Source organism: Hemitrygon akajei, chromosome 4 (assembly GCF_048418815.1).
Source record: "Hemitrygon akajei chromosome 4, sHemAka1.3, whole genome shotgun sequence".
Lineage (NCBI taxonomy): Eukaryota > Metazoa > Chordata > Chondrichthyes > Myliobatiformes > Dasyatidae > Hemitrygon > Hemitrygon akajei.
This window is the reverse complement of record NC_133127.1, coordinates 64,725,017-64,743,304: the sequence shown is the minus strand read 5'-3', so window position 1 is coordinate 64,743,304 and position 18,288 is coordinate 64,725,017. Positions and strand designations below refer to the sequence as shown.

The window sequence follows — 18,288 nt, the reverse complement described above, 5'->3', positions numbered from 1 at the left end:
GCAAGAGAAATGCAGGAAAATAGAAGTGAGTAAGCTATTGCAAAGTGCTATACATGAGCAGTCTGTCACCCACATTCCTCCCCTCCACCCAGCTTTTCTGAAAAGTGCTCCAGATCAAACACTTTTGGCCATGGACTTCACAAACAATGCTAAATTTCTCTCTCAACCATGAAGACTGCAGCACAAAACTGCTGCATTTCCAGAAAACTTTATTTTTGTCCCTCGCCAATTTGCTGCCTCAAAGTCACGAACTTCGTTCGTTTGGCTTCTATTTCAGTTTCTAATACCTCCCCTGTACAGCAATTCTTCACATCACCTTCACAATGATTATTCACAATGTCTATTCAGTGGAGAAGATTGTCAACAAATAGTATTTATGTGTACACATAATCTAATTTAGGCAACTAGGTGATGACAGCAAACCCAAGATAATCACCGGTTATAATACTGGCAAAAATGTTCATCATAAATGACTAAAACAATCCAACATTTTCATTACTCACCTTTTCTATAGTAGATCTCAAAAGCAAAAAGATGGGTTTCTATTTTGTTTTTTACCAAGGTTTTCAGTGGTGTCAAAAATTTAATGGCTTCTTCAAGAGGACTGTCCACCTAGTTAATAGAAAAAGCATCCTGAATATGTGTCTAAATTAAAGGCAAACACATTTATGGGCAGCTGACAGTTATGTTAACTTGTACATAAACATTACAACAATGTGCTTTGTATACTTCAAAACTCAATGCAATGGTTTCATTCCGACAAACTTAATTTTTGTTGGCTACAGCCCGGGGTGGTGATCCAAAAGCACAAGCAAAAATTGTGTTCGCACGTATATGCAGTGCTGCATCTCAATTCTTTAAATCTAACCATAATAAAAAGATATATAATGATTTATCTTTACTGTCAAATAAAGCAGTAAATGATTTTTCTTATCAGAGAGCAGTAAGATGTTTTCACAGGAATCATCTCATGCCAGCTTCGTGCAAGCTAGACAGATGCAGTAACACATGATGTTGGGTGATACATTGTAAAGTCCTCTCAGTCCTGGAATACACATCATTATTTGAATCGTAAATGGCTGGGCCAGTTGGCATTGGCTTCACTCTGCTTATGTTTTTTTTTCTTGTTATTTGCGAGTGAACACAGGATACTTAATCCATGAATATTTATGTGATATGTTTTCAGTGATAAACTTTGCCCAGTCCAATTCTAGGAGTAGAGCTACCGTTGAAACTAGTGCTATGCGCATTGTTCTCAAATGAGCAAATACAAGCCAGATATAAACTACCTGTCTTTGTTAGTGCAGTGATAAAAGTCTTACTCAGCATAGTGTTTATTTTCCTTTCATTGATTTTTATGAATATCCACCAAATCTTCCTTGAGGCACAATAGCAGTACTATTTAGAAATTATTTTAATTGTCTTTTAAAGGATTAATATTAATAATTTTGGAACAGGTTTTCTAAAACACTTCAAAAATCCATATTTATTGTTACTTAATCATCATTGATAATCTCTGCTCAATACTACCATGGGAGAATTACAAAAAAAGATTTTGTTAAAAGTTTATAGCGATTTTGGGCACATACTCTGACAAATGTTCGCCAACTCTGCCATAGCATATCCACCAAGAAAAGTGATTTTTATCTTCCCTAACATCTGCAGAACACTTTCACTAAGAATGGAAGAGTTCAATAAAGAATAGAAAACTGACTGAATTTCTCTAAGTTAGGATTGCTAAAACCCAAATAAAGCTACATAATACAAAATTGGTCAGACTTGATGATACAACTTAGTGTAGATATCTTCCTGATTCACTTAAGACAGCAACTATGTTGGCACACTTGCACTCATATTAAGAATAATTGGGTAGAAGACTGTAGAAAAGGGTAGAGGATTTGGTTCAAACCAAGAGCTCCCTGAAACTCCAGTCCCTAAAAGACATCTAATGTCTTTTGGGGAAAGCAGTGAAGTGATGGAAAGAGTGGTAGCATACAGACTTTGTGAATTCAGAATTCATGGACACAGTAATGTTAGAAATTTACTTTTGCTAGTTTTTCAGGTACAAGCTCTTCCTTCTGTGTGCCAATCTCCTCTTCATCCTCTTCTTTCTTTTTCCGTTGATTTTTCAGCTGCTTCTCTTTTTCTGCATTCCTCTTCTCTTCTTCAAGTTGTGCCTTCTTCTTTGCCCTACGTTGTTTGTTCCGTAATTTCTTCAGCTCTTTATCTGAAAGATTTGCTGCAGGGACAAAACACACTGATCACATTTTGGAACTAAACAAATAGCTGTGGAATGAGTTATACACACAAAATACTGGAGGAACTCAGCAGGCCAGGCAGCATCTATGGAAAAAACTAGTTAACATTAAACGTTGACTGCATTTTTTTCCATAGATATTGCCTGGCTTGCTGAGTTTATCTAGCATTTTGTGTGTTGCTCGGATTTCCAGCATCTGCAGATTTTCTCGTTTGTTGTTCAGAATCAATAAATTCTTTTAAAATTAAACCAATAAAAGGAATATGATATTAAAGCAAAAATTCGCAATACCTGTATCAGCCTCCAATTCTTTGTTTTCATCAGTTAGTGGATGATCATGAAGTTTAAGGTAGATTTCAATAGCTACCTTTGCAGCTTTAAAATAAAAAGGATGACATCGAAGTACATCCTCAAGTTTAAGCAAATCCACATATGATCTCAATGTCATTTTTCTCATGCAATAGGTGTGGAAATCAAATTGGTCATCGGTAATTTCTGCAAAATGCTGGATAAGAAAAACTCGAATCAGCACAGAATCTCACAAATCAATCAGCACAAACACAGGTACATCTAACTAAACAGAATTATTACAAAAACTGACCACACTTTATATTAGAACATTTCCATTTTCAAGCCAACACTGGTTTCTAAAAGTTTTATCCAAGACAAATCCTAATACTTAAAGCTGGTATCAGGTGAACACTGTTTGTACTATTGCTTTGGGTGGATAATTTTAACTGACTTCACAAGCTTACATCCGGTTTTAGCAAATTCCTCTTACAGCTACACATAGGACACAAGCTTTAGCTTGTTAGAGACTACCTATGTATGCGGGAGGGGAGGGAAGAAAAATTAAGGAAACGTTGCAAGGCTCCAACCGTTTGACATTTTTAAAATTAAGAAGGAATGCATTAGAGGATAAATTAGGTCCCACCATTTTTGTAATTATGTCTTCATTTCTTACTCCCAACCCCATCACCTTACTCATTTCAGAAATGTGAATGTACATGATTTTTCTTGCACTTACTCTTTCTATCTCATGACACTTCTTAAGAGATTCTCCAAACTTGTTCATAGATTGATAGGCTAGAGCACATTCTGTCTGGAACCACATACACTGCATCTCATTCAGATTGTCCACTGCAGCCGTCCCTTCCTAGAAAAAGGCATTACATAGAAATATGTCACAACAAAATATGTAGCCAGCAAGTACAATTTAACACATTTGGGAAGATATTATCCAAAACAATCAAGTACTTTAAATAACCAGTTAAACGATTAAATTATGTGCCCACAACAGATTTTGTTGCACAAAAACTATGCAGTCAACAGTGGACTTCAAAATCTAACTACGCAGCAAACACGCACGTCCGAACAAGAATCCACAAAATGCAAATCGTTTATGGCAAAGCATATATCAATATGTAAATAAATTAATATTTTATGTAGTATGATTAAGCAACAAAGATACCAACTCTTGTAAACTTGGAGCACATTTCCTCAGCTTCCTTCACCAGGTTGGCTTTTAGCATGTATTTAGCACATTTGGAGTTTATAAACCTGTCTGCTGTATCTAAAGCTTGAGCCTCATCCATCCATTTGGCAGCTTCCTTTATGTTTCCAGCATGCTGTAAGGAAAATACTACATTAAACACAGCAATCTAATATTATTAAAACTATCATATACTCAGATCTTCAATTTAGTCGTTTTACTCAATCACTTACAGAAAATTATTGATTCTAACTTTCAATTCACAATTTTCAAAACTATATTTAATGTTTCTTCTAAATTTGCAGTATTTTTAAATTTTAAAAAGTTTGTATACATGAAGCAGAAAAAAATTGAAAACATAACTGTTTAAAAATTACAAAGCTTGTAGAGAGTTATTTATGAAGGACAGAATGTTTTGCATTTTTACCTTGTAGATTTTGGCCTTGACAAGGAACAATTCTATGAGTGTTGGGGTACTTTCAATTGCAGCATTGATATACTCCAAGGCCAAAGATGGTTGACCAATTCTATCATAATGCTGGGCTAAAAAGTACTGGACCCACAATCTAGTAGTAGGCGGTTCTAAGTTTCCATCATCTGAAATGGGAGGGAAGCCAAGTTCAACGTTAATGGGCAAACATGCAAAATTATTCAAAAAGATCTATGTACATCTGTGCAATACATGTCCAACCACCTAAATATTTTCCCCTTTTGAGGCTTATGTTCAGTTGGTGAAGTTAAATAAGCACAATGAAAATTGGACCAGTATATTAATTTATTAATAGACGTTTTAAAAACACCACCCTGATACTGACTTTTTTTAAATGCATGGAAATTTTAAAAATGGAGCTGATTTAATCAGCTGAATTAGCACGTTTTTCTTAGGAGCCCACCACTTGATCCTTCAAATCGAAGACAGCTTTTGTGAGAAAAAAAATCAAAATTATCTTTATCTCAAAGCCATGCATTATCTTGCTTCAGTTACTTAGCTTCAAGTAATTGTACAAATGCTGTATGATTTACAAACACAATTTTTTTCATTTCTCCCATATGAACTTAAACATGACTGCCCATTATCACTGATGCCTGGAGGTGAGGGAGAACATTTCACCATTATTCATTATTCTCATATTTTTCATAGCATTGTTGGCAGCCTTCAAAAGTGATGCTTCGAATCCCTGCAACCCTCTAACATACCTATCAACTCTAACCTGATTTTCCTAGCATTCACCTATACCATTACACACACCCATGGAATGTGGGAGGAAATAAAGCAGCATTTGGGGAACACACAGCAAAGGAAGACTGCAAACTCCACAGAAGACAGATGATTAAGACTGAATACAGTGCTGGACTTGACTGGCACCAACACTATATAATGCATCACTCTTGCTTAAGCTCTTGAATCTCTTATGTTGCATCCCTGGTCCCATGGGAATTGTCCCATGATGTCAAATGGATACAGAGGGTTTAGAACAAAATAAAAAGACATGTTCCCAAACCTAATCATCTAGGGACAAGCAGTTTTGCGTAAGAAATTAAAGTGAAGCCTTTTGGAAGGCTAGTGCCAGAGGCCATGAATTATTTCCATCCAACTTTCCAGAAAGGAGAACATTACAGACATTGCCTTTAAGTAAAAAACCATGAAGCACTGGAAAAATCACAAGATCAGCTTGATATAACTTTTGAGGATGCAGTAAGAAAAACACTTCTCTGATATGGCAAACTTTGAGAAAGACTGATATGGTAGATTGATCAGGAAATCTATAAAATTCAAGAGAAACAGGAAGTTTGTTAAAAACAATGTGGCTAATGGAAAGTGGGAGTCTCAGTAACAGAACTGGAGGAATCCATAAGATATAGGGGCCGAAGTGGCCCTTTGGCCCACTGAGTCTGCTCCACCATTCAATCAGGGGCTGATCCAATTCTTCCAGTCATCCTCACTCCCCTGCCTTCTCCCCATACCTTTTGATGCTCTGGCTAATCAAGAACCTATCTCTGCCCTCAAATGCATCCAATGACGTGGCCTCCACAGCCACTCATAGCAACAAATTCCACAGACTTACCACCCTCCGACTAAAGTAATTTCTCCGCATCTCTGTTCTAAATGGATGTCCTTCAATTCTGAAGTCATGCCTTCTTGTCCTAGACTCCCCTACCGTGGAAAATAACTTTGCCATATCTAATATGTTCAGGCCTTTTTCATTGTGTGTACTGGAGTCCTGTGGGGTTCCATATTAGATTGTTTTTTTTTGGTGTTTTAATAACAGTCAGTAATTTTATACGGAAATAGACCATTTGACCCAGAGTCCGCATGAACTAACCTGCTCCCATTTACACATTTGTATGCAATTTATTATCTCTACAACCTCATCCGAGTGGTCAATTAACACACCAGGTTGTAAGTTTTTGGGATGTAGGAAGAAACCACAGTGCTCAGGGGAATTCCAAATGATTGCAAGGAACACAGACTGCACCTCATGTCAGGTTCATCAAAGTTCAAAGTACATTTATTACCCAACAGATATAGGTCACCATATATTACCCCGAAATTCTTTCTCTTGTGGGCAATTCACAGTAAATACAAAGAAACTCAGTAGAATAAATAGAACCAAAGAACACTACAGCACAGTACAGGCCCTTCAGCCCTCCATGTTGTGCCAACCCATATAATCCTTAAAAAAAGTACCAAACCCACACTACCCCATAACACTGCATTTTTCTTTCATCCATGTGCCTGTCCAAGAGGCTCTTAAATACCCCTAATGTTTTAGCCTCCACCACCATCCCTGGCAAGTCATTCCAAGCACTCACAACCCTCTGTGTAAAAAAACTTACCCCTGATGTCTCCCCTAAACTTCCCTCCCTTAATTTTGTACATATGCCCTCTGGTGTTTGCTATTGGTGCCCTGGGAAACAGGTACTGACTATCCACCCTATTTATGCCTCTCATAATCTTGTAGACCTCTATCAAGTCCCCTCTCATTCTTCTACGCTCCAAAGAGAAAAGTCCCAGCTCTGCTAACCTTGCTTCATATGACTTGTTCTCCAATCCAGGCAACATCCTGGTAAATCTCCTCTGCACCCTCTCCATAGCTTCCACATCCTTCCTATAATGAGGTGACCAGGATTGAACACAATATTCCAAGTGCAGTCTCACCAGAGATTTGTAGAGTTGCAACATAACCTCTCTACTCTTGAACTTAATCCCCCTGTTTATGAAGTCTAGCATCCCGTAGGCCTTCTTAACTACCCTATCAACCTGTGTAGCGACCTTGAGGGATGTATGGATTTGAACCCCAAGGTCCCTTTGTTCATCCACACTCTTAAGTAACTGAGTACTCAGTCTTCTGGTTTGTCCTTCCAAAATGCATCACCTCACACTTGTCCGGATTGAACTCCATCTGCCATTTTTCTGCCCAACTCTGCAGCCTGTCTATATCCTCTTGTAACCTTCGACAACCTACAGCTCCATCCACAACTCCTCCAATCTTCGTGTCACGAAATGAAAAACTTCACGTGAGATGGACCAACAACCAATGTGCAAAAGACAACAAACTATGCAAATACAGAAAGAAAAATAATGAATGAATAAACAAACAATGAATATAGAACATGAGGTGAAGAGTTCTTAAAAGTGTGGCCTAGGTTGTGGGAACAGATTAGTGTTAGGGTGACTGATGTTAACCCCTCTGGTTCAAGAGTCTGACATTTGAGAGGTAATTACAGGTCATGAATCTGGTGGTGTGGGTCCTGAGGATCCTATACCTCTTTTCCGATGGAGGCAGCAAGAAGAAAGTATGGCCTGGATGGAGGGGGTTCTCTGTGGGACTTTCTGTGACAGCACTCCTTGTAGAAGATGTGCTCAATAGTGGGGAAGGTTTTACCCGTGATGGGACTGGGTTGTACAGCTTTTCCTTTCAAAGGCACTTAAGTTTCCATATCTAGTCATGGTGCAACCAGTCAATATACTTTCCACTACTCATCTGTAGAAGTTTTATCAAAGGTCATGCCAAATCTTTGCAAACTTGTAAAAAAAAAAGTAGAGGCACTGCCGAGCAGGGAGATAATCGAAGGAATACATAAAACAAGTTAGGCTACAGTGTTAGTTAAGCCTAAACACAAATATTGGAGAGATGAAAGTGACAGTTGTTCAGCTGCTGGCATTGATACCTCAGTTTTGGCATTTTTTTTCTTGTGAATGTAGATCTTTTCTGCTCAACCCCCTCCCCCCCCCCCCCCCCCCCAAAAGAGAAGAGGGTTAACTGGATACTGAAATGGGTGGTAGGAAAAACAGGCTGGAGTTAATGGACAAGTGTGAGAGAAGGGGTTTAAGGAAGTCAGCAATGGAAGTAATGGGCCAAATTGTCTTTCTGTCAACTTGCCATGGGTGAAAAATGCCAACAGGTGACCCCCGCATTATGGTTGTTCAGGTAATGTAAACAGACCCTTACAAGATTTTACAAATCATTACAAAAGCTTCGAGATACAGAATAAAATTTGCTCTCATGGAATTTGTGTGAAAAAATAGTAAATTTTTAGAAATTTTTATTGTGATTTGTTGAAGAATGTGCAAATGATGCAGCATTGCTCCATGGAAAATCCCAATATGAACTGTTTTCGAGGAACACATTATGCAGGGTAGTCTTCATCAGGAAAAACCTGATTTAGACTATGGCTGTCTTCTTTGGAAAAATACAGGGAATATTTAATGTAATAAACTAGAGTCCTGGACAGGGTGAACAAAAAGAATTGATTTTCTTTAGGAGGGATACCTAGATTTAAATGAATTAGAAGTATTAGGGATGTCTGAGAATATTTTTTTCCACCAAGTCTGCCACACACGACTTATACAGTGACTGGATCAGAAATATTCACTATTTTAAAATATTTACTTAAACAAGCATTTGGTTTGCAACAAAACCCTCCTCATAGGGACATGTAGCTGAAACTGTAATTGCCACAGAAGATAAATGGGTTACTAATACAAAGACTGACCAAGAAATTCATAGTGATTTCCTTCCAGTACCTTGTCTCAGAATTCAATAATTGTACAGGGGTGTCCCCACTTCGGCTGCATGATAGCAGTTTTACCTCAATCAATGGATTAGGAGTTCAAACCCTATTCCAGGACTTGCCCACATAATCTAGATGGCGTGACAATATAAAATATTATAGGAATTTATAGATAAAATGTACAGTATGTGCAATTGTTAGGCATCATAGTTTTTAAATATAAATTTTGCTTTAGATGCTCTTTTTGTCTTCTGCATTAGTGTTAGTAGAAAAGAGCAAATTTTAGATTTCCGAACATTCATTTTCCTTAAAAAGTAAATGTTAGAGAATTTTTTTGTATTTTGTTAAAGAAAGTAACATATTTATAGAACATTTTTCAAATAAAAACTTGATTACTTTGTAGGTATATAGCCCAGTGCATGATAAAAAAAAAACACAAACAGGTACTAATGATCAATGACATAATGAGTTGAATGAAATAAACTAATTAACTGAAACAGAAAAGGGAGTAGAAGGACTCCCGCTTCCCCCAGTAGAACTGGGGGAAGGATATCCAAACTAAAAGGTGAGGGTTTGGCAGATGTGACAATTTAACCTTCAAATCAGCAATTCTTACACCATGGCAAGAGTGAGCATAGCAACAAGAAACAAGGTGGTCATCCTACATCAACAAGGTCTATCTAAGCAGAAAATTACAGCAGACAGGAGTTTCAAGAAGTGATGTACAAGTTCTTCTGAGGAAGCACAAGGAAATAGATAAGGTTCAGAAGAAGAAACGAAGTGGTCAGCCATGACAACTGAGTGGAACAGATGAGATACACCAAACTGACGTCCCTTCGAACCTGGAAAAAGTCCAGCACAGCTATGAACCCTGAACCCACAGAAATCACTGGAACCCAAGCATACCCCTCTACAGTCCAGAGAAATCTTGTCAGAAATGATCTTCTTGGAAGAGTTGCTGCCAAAAAGTCATTCCTCCAAAGTGGAAGCAAAGCCGAAAGACATACCTATGCATAATAATAAATGGACTGGGGTGCTGAAGATTGGGAGCAAGTGCTCTGGACTGGTGAGTCAAAATTTCAAAATTTTGGCTCGAACAGAAAGCAGCTTTTCTGTGGAAGAGCTGGAGAGCGCTACATTGATGAATGTCTGCAGCCAACTGTGAAGCACAGCAGAGGTTCCCTGCAGGTTTGGGACTGCATTTTTGCAAATGGAGTCGGTGATCTGGTCAGAATTAATAGAATCCTCAATGCTGAGGAGTACAAGCAAATTTCCCTCCATCACGCAATACCATCAGGTAGGCATCTGATTGGTTCCAACTTCATTCTGTAGCAGGACAATGACCCCATATCGAGGCTGTCTGGAATTACCTGGAGACAGAAGTGAGACAGCCAAAGTTTGCAGAAGAACCGTGGCGAGTTCTCCAAGCTGCTTCAAACTACCTATCAGTCAATTTTCTTATAAAACTGCCAAGTGTACCTAAAAAAATTGATGCAGTTTTAAAGGCAAAAGATGGTCACAGCAAATATTGATTTGATATAGTTGTTTTACTCTTTATGACTCTAAAGAGTAAATTTTTTTGATCTTTAGAATATTATTATTTTTGAAAGCATCTTCACTTTACACAATTTTTTTTTACATTTGCATAAGACTTTTGCATTGTACTGTATAGAACTTATTTTATATAGGAATATAAATGTTATTTATATTACAATATAAAAGGTAACCCTGAGGATATGAAAGGTGTTATATAAATTCAAGTTTTCTTTCTATAATGTCCTGGTAATTAAAACCTATACTTGTTCTCTTTTTCTGTCAGGAAAAAGAAAGGAAATACAATCCAAACTCTTTCATAATAGACATGATCAAATTAGATACCAACAATGAAATCATGCCAGACGATTTTGAAAAAAATTCTCCTGAAATATTTCATGAAATAGCAACTGGCTTGTTTAAAGATTAACCTGCGAGCAAGATACTCTGGGTTAGCATTTACAGTGAATATTAGCCAGAATATCAATAGATGCTAATTAAATTCAGGTTGAAAGATGTAATTAAGCTTTTTCTTGCATAAATATATTGAAAGAACAGGCACATCAGTACTCACTCACTGCACAATTTTCCTTTTGCAGATAACAGTTCCCTAGATCAGATTAACTGAATTTATTTGGCATTAGAGCTGACCACATGAAGCTGTTTTTTTTTTAGCTATAATTCTTTCAATTTGAGTTCTCTGAAAAAAATTGATAGAAAATGGCCAAGTAGCAAGATACTTAGTAACTTGCTAAAATGTACTCATTTAAAATGTACTCCGTTAATTGATGAAAACCAGCAGCTGCCCATGAAGACTTTAGCTGAGAAATCTTTTCAGCCTTGGCTCTTGCCAAACTGCACCTACACCAGAGACTAGGCTAGATCGTGAGATAATTACACTACTTATTAAGTAAACACAAACATCTTAGTACTTTGGCATCTGAATCTTAAGCAAGACAATATTTTCCTAATATTAGACTATTGACAATGGCCTATCTTGCCAAAACTAAACAAAATAACTCCAAAAATTCTACTTTTATGTAGCTTATGTTACAAGAGTATTTGATCATTAAAATGGCTAATAATCTATTAAACTTACAGAAAATTTAGAACCTAATAGTTCATCTTAATGAAATCAAATTTCAATGCTTATACACAAAAGATTTTGAAGTCTTATTGATTGATAAAGGAAACAATGATCTTAGAAGCTTTAGAATGGAAATATGCAAAACAAATTGCTATTTAGCAGTACACAACTTTGAGTAACCCAATACAATTAATTCAATACTCTGTGGATTCATTTTTAAAATATACACTGATATTGGTTCAAAGACATGATATCAACATACATGGAGATTTGAGATCACTTGGTGATGAAAAGCCAAAAGCTGTTGAATGGAAATGAAGGCACGTTTTTGGAAAGGTTCAAATCATGCACTGAGTATGTTACAAGCTAAACTTACCATTGGGGCTGAACAGGTTGCAACTTTTCAAAGAGGTTTCATACCCAACTACTAATTCTTCTAGAATTGATACCTACAGACAAAAAAATACTTTTAATTTTTTTTATTTTACAACAAAACAGAGCTCTGATATTAATACGAACAATACATTTACCTTCTCTTTATCATTATACAATGATTTCAAGGTAGTAAACACAGGAGGACAACCTTTGCTGAAATTAATCCTTAAATACTTGTCCAAAACTTCTCTGAATTTTTCACCTGGCAGAAAGAGAAATTAAATAGACTTGATTGTTGAAAAATTGTAGTACATGTAAAATTATTCTAAACGTACCCTGGAAATGCAAGGCCACCAGGCACAGACTATTCCAAGTATACTATGAACTCAAGAGTGATTTTGGGAAGTCTCTAAAGTTATTCAAGATCTTTATTATGCTTTTTAAATGGGGCCAGGTTGGTGAAAAACATAGAAGTACTGTACTAGTTTGGTATGTTATCATTCTATTGATATGATATCAAAACATATGCCGCTTCCCAATTAATAAAAAAAAGAAACAGTTTAAGTTTATTGCCATGGGTATATTGAACATAAATGCCATGAAAATTAGCTTTTTGCGGCAGCAGCAATGTACAGTTGCAAGAAAAAGTTTGTGAACCCTCTGCAATTATCTGGTTTTCTGCATTACTCATAAAATGTGGTCTGATCTTCATTCAAGTCACAATAATAGACCAAACACAACCTGCCAAAAAAACTAATAATACAAACAATTGTATTTCTTCTTGTCAATACTGAGTACACTATTTAAACAATCACTTTCTTGAACCTGGACTGTTTGTGAACCTCTGGGGTAATACCCTCTACTAAAGCTATTTGGCGTCAGGTGTTCTAATCAATGAGTTGAGATTGGAGCATAAAAAAGACACACAAAGTCAGGTCACTGATACAGCCTGCTCTTCTAAAGTTCTAATTAATGTGCACCATGTCTCAATCAGAACAACTTTCAGATGACCTTAGAAGTAAAACTGTAGAGATGCATGAAGCTGGAAAAGGCTACAAAAGCATTTCTAAAGACCCCGAGTGTTCATCAGTAAGAGAAACTGTCACAAATGGAGGAAATTCGGCACTGTTGCTATTCTCTCTAGGAGTAAGTGTCCTGCAAAGATCACAAATGTGCAATGCTGAAGGAGGTGAAAAAGAACTTTTTGGCAGAAATGCACACCGCTACGTTTGGAGGGAAAAGGGCACTGCACACCAACACCTTAAAACCACATCCCACTGTGAAGCATGGTGGAAGGAGCATCATGGTTTGGGGCTGCTTTGCTGCCTCTGGGCCTGGACAGTTTGCGATCATTGAGGAAACAATGAATTCAAAATTGTAACCAGCCTCTATACATGAAAATGTCTTCCATCACCTGAAGCTTAATAGAAGTTGAATGATGCAATAACAGAATGATCTGAAACACAAGTGTAAATCAACAGAATGGTTTAAAAAGAAGGTGATTTGTGTTTTGGAATGGCCAAGTCAGAGTCCAGAACTTAAACCAATTGAGATGCTGTGGGATGACCTGAAGAGGGCTGTTTATCCCAGAAATATTGATAAACTGAAACAGTTCTGTCTGGAGGAATGGTCTAAAATTCCTCCTCACAGTTATACAAGTCTGCAGCTACAGAATATGTTTGGTGGAGGTTATTGCTGCTAAAGGAGGTTCTACCAGTTATTAAACACAAAGGTTCACCTTTTTCCAGCCTGGACTGTGAATGATTAAAAATTATGCAAAATTTACATGACAAAATAAACAAAAACAATGGCAATAGTGTAAGCTGAAAAGATCTAAAGGTATTCACTAGATTGTGGAAAACATTTTTTTAAATATTGTTCCATACCTGCTTCACCTGAAGTATCCTTCTCAGGTTACTATTACTCATAGCAACACTTCAGCCCCAAAATCTTGCAGCTTAAATTTACAAGTTTTATGCTATATTTATGTCAGGGAAGTGAAGCATGTGCAGTGAAAATTACGACTGAGAAGGTGCTCAGGAAGCTAAGGGTGGATAAATCTCCTGGGCCTGATGGAATGCACCTTTGGGTTCTGAAGGAAGTAGCTGGGGAGATTGCGGAAGCATTAACAATGATCTTTCAAGAATTGATAGATTCTGGCATTGTACCGTATGTCTGGAAAATTGCAAATGTTACTCTGCTATTTAAGAAGGGTGGGAGGCAGCAGAAAGGAAACTGTAGACTGTTAGCCTGACATCAGTAGTTGGGAAGTTGTTGGAATCTATTGTTAGGGATGAGATTGCGGAATACCTGTAGGCACATGACAAGATAAGCCAAAGCCAGCATGGTTTCCTAAAAGGAAAATCCTGCCCGACTAACCTACTGCAATTTCTTGAGGAAATTACAAGCAGGGTAAACAAAGGAGATGCAGTGGATGTGACTTTCAGAAGGCCTTTGACAAGGTGCTGCACCTGAAGCTGCTTAGCAAGATAAGAGCCCATGGAATTGGGTTTGGCATTGGCTGATCGGCAGAAAACAGAGTGGGAATAAAGGGATCCTATTCTGGCTGGCTGCTGGTTACCAGTGGAGTTCCACAAGGGTCAGTGTTGAGACTGCTGCTTTTTACGTTGCATGTCAAAAATTTGGACTATGGGGTTAATGGATTTGTGGCTAAATTTGCTAATGATACGTAGATAGGTGGAGGAGCGGGTAGTGTTGAGGAATCAGAGAGACTTAGATAGTTTAGGGAAATGGGCAAAGGAGTGGCAAATGAAATACAATGTAGGAAAGTGCATGGTCGTACACCTTGGTGCAAGAAATAAATGGGCAGACTATTATATAGATGGGGAAAGAATTTAAAATGGAGGGGTGCAAAGGGGCTTGGGAGTCCTTGTGTAGGATAGCCTAAAGGTTAACCTCCAGGTTGAGTCGGTTGTGAAGGAAAATGCAATGTTGGCATTCATTTCCAGAGCTATAGAATATAAGAGCAGGCATGTGAAGTTGAGGCTCTAAGGCACCCGTGAGACCACACTTAAGAGTGCTGTGTGCAGTTTTGGGCTCCTCATTTTAGAAAGGATATACTGACATTGGAAAAGGTTCAGAGAAGATTCATGAGAATGATTCCAGGAATGAAAGGGTTACTGTATGAGGAACGTTTGGCAGCTCTTGGGCTGTATTCCCTGGAGTTCAGGAGAATGAGGGGGGGATCTCATAGAAACATTCTGAATGTTAAAAGTCCTGAAAAGATTAGACATGGCATATTTCCCATGGTAGGGGAGTCTAGGACAAGAGGGCACGATTTCAGGATTGAAGGACATCCATTTAGAACAGAGATGCAGAGAAAATTACTTTAGTTAGAGGGTGGTAAATCTGTGGAATTTGTTGCCGTGTGCGGCTGTGGAGGCCAAGTCATTGGTTGCATTTAATGCAGAGATATACAGGTTCTTGATTAACCAGGGCATAAAGGGTATGAGAAGAAGGCAGGGGAGTGGAGAATGATTGGAAGAATTGCATCAGCCCACGATTGAATGGCAGAGGAGACTCAAGGGCCAAATAGCCTACTTCTGCTCCTGTATCTTATGCTCTTAAACAAAGATGCTACTTTATATTAACACCAATATATAGAAAAGGAGTTCAATCAACAAGTATCTGGGAGTACAGTTAGACGAGAAGCTAGACTGGACTGCCAACACAGATGCCTTGTGCAGGAAGGCACAGAGTCGACTGTACTTCCTAAGAAGGTTGGCGTCATTCAATGTCTGTAGTGAGATGCTGAAGATGTTCTATAGGTCAGTTGTGGAGAGCGCCCTCTTCTTTGTGGTGGCGTGTTGGGGAGGAAGCATTAAGAAGAGGGACGCCTCACGTCTTAATAAGCTGGTAAGGAAGGCGGGCTCTGTCGTGGGCAAAGTACTCGAGAGTTTAACATCGGTAGCTGAGCGAAGGGCGCTGAGTAGGCTACGGTCAATTATGGATAACTCTGAACATCCTCTATATAGCACCATCCAGAGACAGAGAAGCAGTTTCAGCGACAGGTTACTATCGATGCAATGCTCCTCAGACAGGATGAAGAGGTCAATACTCCCCAATGCCATTAGGCTTTACAATTCTACCGCCAGGACTTAAGAACTTTTTAAAAGCTATTATTAATGCTTTTTGAGATAGTGATTTAGATGCATATCATATTTTTTACTGAGTTAAGTATTGTATGTAATTAGTTTTGCTACAACAAGTGTATGGGACATTGGAAAAAAAGTTGAATTTCCCCATGGGGATGAATAAAGTATCTATCTATCTATCTTTCATTTGCTGTTTCAGAATCTTTAACGAGAATAATGGTAGCAGGTAAGGTCAAGGGATAAAACCAAAAATGGAAAGATATCACCACTGCATACCTGGTCTGAGAGTGTAGCAACACTAAGTACAAGAAACATCATGCAAGTAAAAACTGAAGAAGCTAGAAAGTCAAGCAGCATCTATGGACAGAAGATGCAACTGAATTCTTGCCAAACAGTTTATCATTTAAATTTAGATTCTCTTTTCCACTTCCTTGAGAATTCATGAATATGATTGGCAATTATACCCAGGGATCACCACCAGCAAGAGGCACAGGTGAAAAAACATGTACACACAACCATGCTCATCATTGTAGGAAGATTTCCTCCATGCCAGCAGTCAGCACTGCAGACAATAAATTTTCAGCAGTTAACTTTAGTTCTGTACCATGTTGCTTGATTATTTCAGCAATTTTTTCAGTACAGCTGAGCTGATACATAGTTATATAGTTGGGTAACTTTCTGTTATCACATACAATTCTAAAGGCTACAATGTCATATAGAAGAGAAATTGAAAATATGAAAGTACTCACCAGATAAAAAGTTAAGAGGTAGCCTCCTAGGCACAAGCCCTTTAGGATACTTTGTCCAAGCATTTTCATAGATACTGAGTCGCTCCTCTACACCGACTAAAGACAGATTTTAAAAAAAAGTTATATACAGATTAAAAATACTTAGGATTTTAAGAAGGTTGCTTTCAGCATCTGAGTAGGTTATACAGCACTGATCAAAGCCAATAGAAGACATTTGTATTACTATTTCAGACTACACTTGTTCTCAGAAATGAAAACAGCCAAAGTTCTCATCCTTGACAACTAATTAGCATACATAAAGTATACTTGTCTTTAACAGCCAAAAACCACACCAATCCCAATTCTAATACCTTTAACCCTTCACTTCAGGAAGAATCATTCTCCTTTCTTAAAAGGAAGAGGATACAAAATTGGAAAGAAGCAAACTCTTCTTGCTGTAACATTTTACATGATCAACCATACACATTTCCCTTACTACCAATACAAATTACTAATCTTCGTGGCTAATATCCAACTAATCATCCTTCCTTAACCTAATTTTTGAAAATTTATTCAGCAACATTCTACAAGTACATTCAAACTTGTTCCAACTCTCATCTCCAAGAAAAATAAACTTGGTTCATATGTTGGTGTTGCTTTTGCATTAATCTATCTTCATAAAAGTTTCTGCAAAGCCTGCCCTGACCTCCATGAGAGTATGACACAACACACCAGCATTTCTAATCATAGATTTATACTTTGTATAATAAATTATTTTCATAATGTACAAAATAGATTTTCTTTTACATAGTACTTAATATATTTTTGCTAACTCAGTACTTCAAGGTATGCAAATTGACCAGATTTTCAAATAGTTTATTCCAGAAATTTCCTAGTATAAACTTAATAAAATAAAAGACTAATGAATGAAGTTAGGTTTCTATCATCTCTCAATTCAAACCCAGGTTTCCTTTCTCTTTCTTTCTACTGCTCAAGAACATCCATATTACCCATTAGCACCTTATCCCAGTCAAGACTTTGAAAGCTACAACATGGAATTAAAACAGACCACAAAACAAGCACGATGAAGATCATTACTATGATTTGAAGAAATGTGTATTAAAATAAGACTCCTAGATAAAACCCTGTACCATGATAAAAAGCTGTCCAAAAAGATGAATCCAAGCTTTTAAATGTTACTTACCAGGTCTCAATGCTTTTTCTAATCCTTCATAATAAGCCCAGTTTTCAGGATTTCTCTCTAGCAATCGCCTGTACACTTCTGCTGCCTCTTTTAATCTGTTCAATTTTAACATTAGCTCTCCTGTTTTTAGACCAAATCAGATTTTACATCATTAGTGTTATAATATTGGTTTCATTTAGGTAACACTTAATGAATTGGAAAAATTAATCACTTACATCTATTTTAGGAGAGAACAATGTGCACAAATGAGCCGATGTACATAATTTATGAAAACTATATTTACAAGGTGTACTATTACAATATGCACATGCTCATTATATATTCTAAGGTTTAAAAAAACTAACCACACAAGCCAACATACAACCAACAGGAACCATTAGAAAGTCAACAAGAGCTTCAATTCCAGTCATATATTTTTTTAAAAATTCAGTTAAATGATTTGGAGGATCCTAAGTGGAACCACATTCGGACTCAACAACCC

At 37.4% G+C, this 18,288-nt stretch overlaps 1 protein-coding gene across 1 annotated transcript in view; it reads right to left on the bottom strand.

Annotated features, from left to right (window-relative positions):
- The window catches only part of naa15a (N-alpha-acetyltransferase 15, NatA auxiliary subunit a), a 61,885-nt gene that overhangs the window by 12,087 nt on the left and 31,510 nt on the right, over positions 1-18,288 (bottom strand). Inside the window, exons 7-16 of the mRNA XM_073042711.1 lie at positions 17,808-17,927; positions 16,625-16,720; positions 11,916-12,022; positions 11,762-11,834; positions 4,177-4,346; positions 3,733-3,885; positions 3,285-3,413; positions 2,549-2,762; positions 2,046-2,239; positions 504-612 (exon numbers count right to left, since the gene is read on the bottom strand). Of these exons, the coding sequence (XP_072898812.1) occupies positions 504-612; positions 2,046-2,239; positions 2,549-2,762; positions 3,285-3,413; positions 3,733-3,885; positions 4,177-4,346; positions 11,762-11,834; positions 11,916-12,022; positions 16,625-16,720; positions 17,808-17,927 (1,365 nt within the window). The remainder of the gene's footprint in view (positions 1-503; positions 613-2,045; positions 2,240-2,548; positions 2,763-3,284; positions 3,414-3,732; positions 3,886-4,176; positions 4,347-11,761; positions 11,835-11,915; positions 12,023-16,624; positions 16,721-17,807; positions 17,928-18,288) is intronic.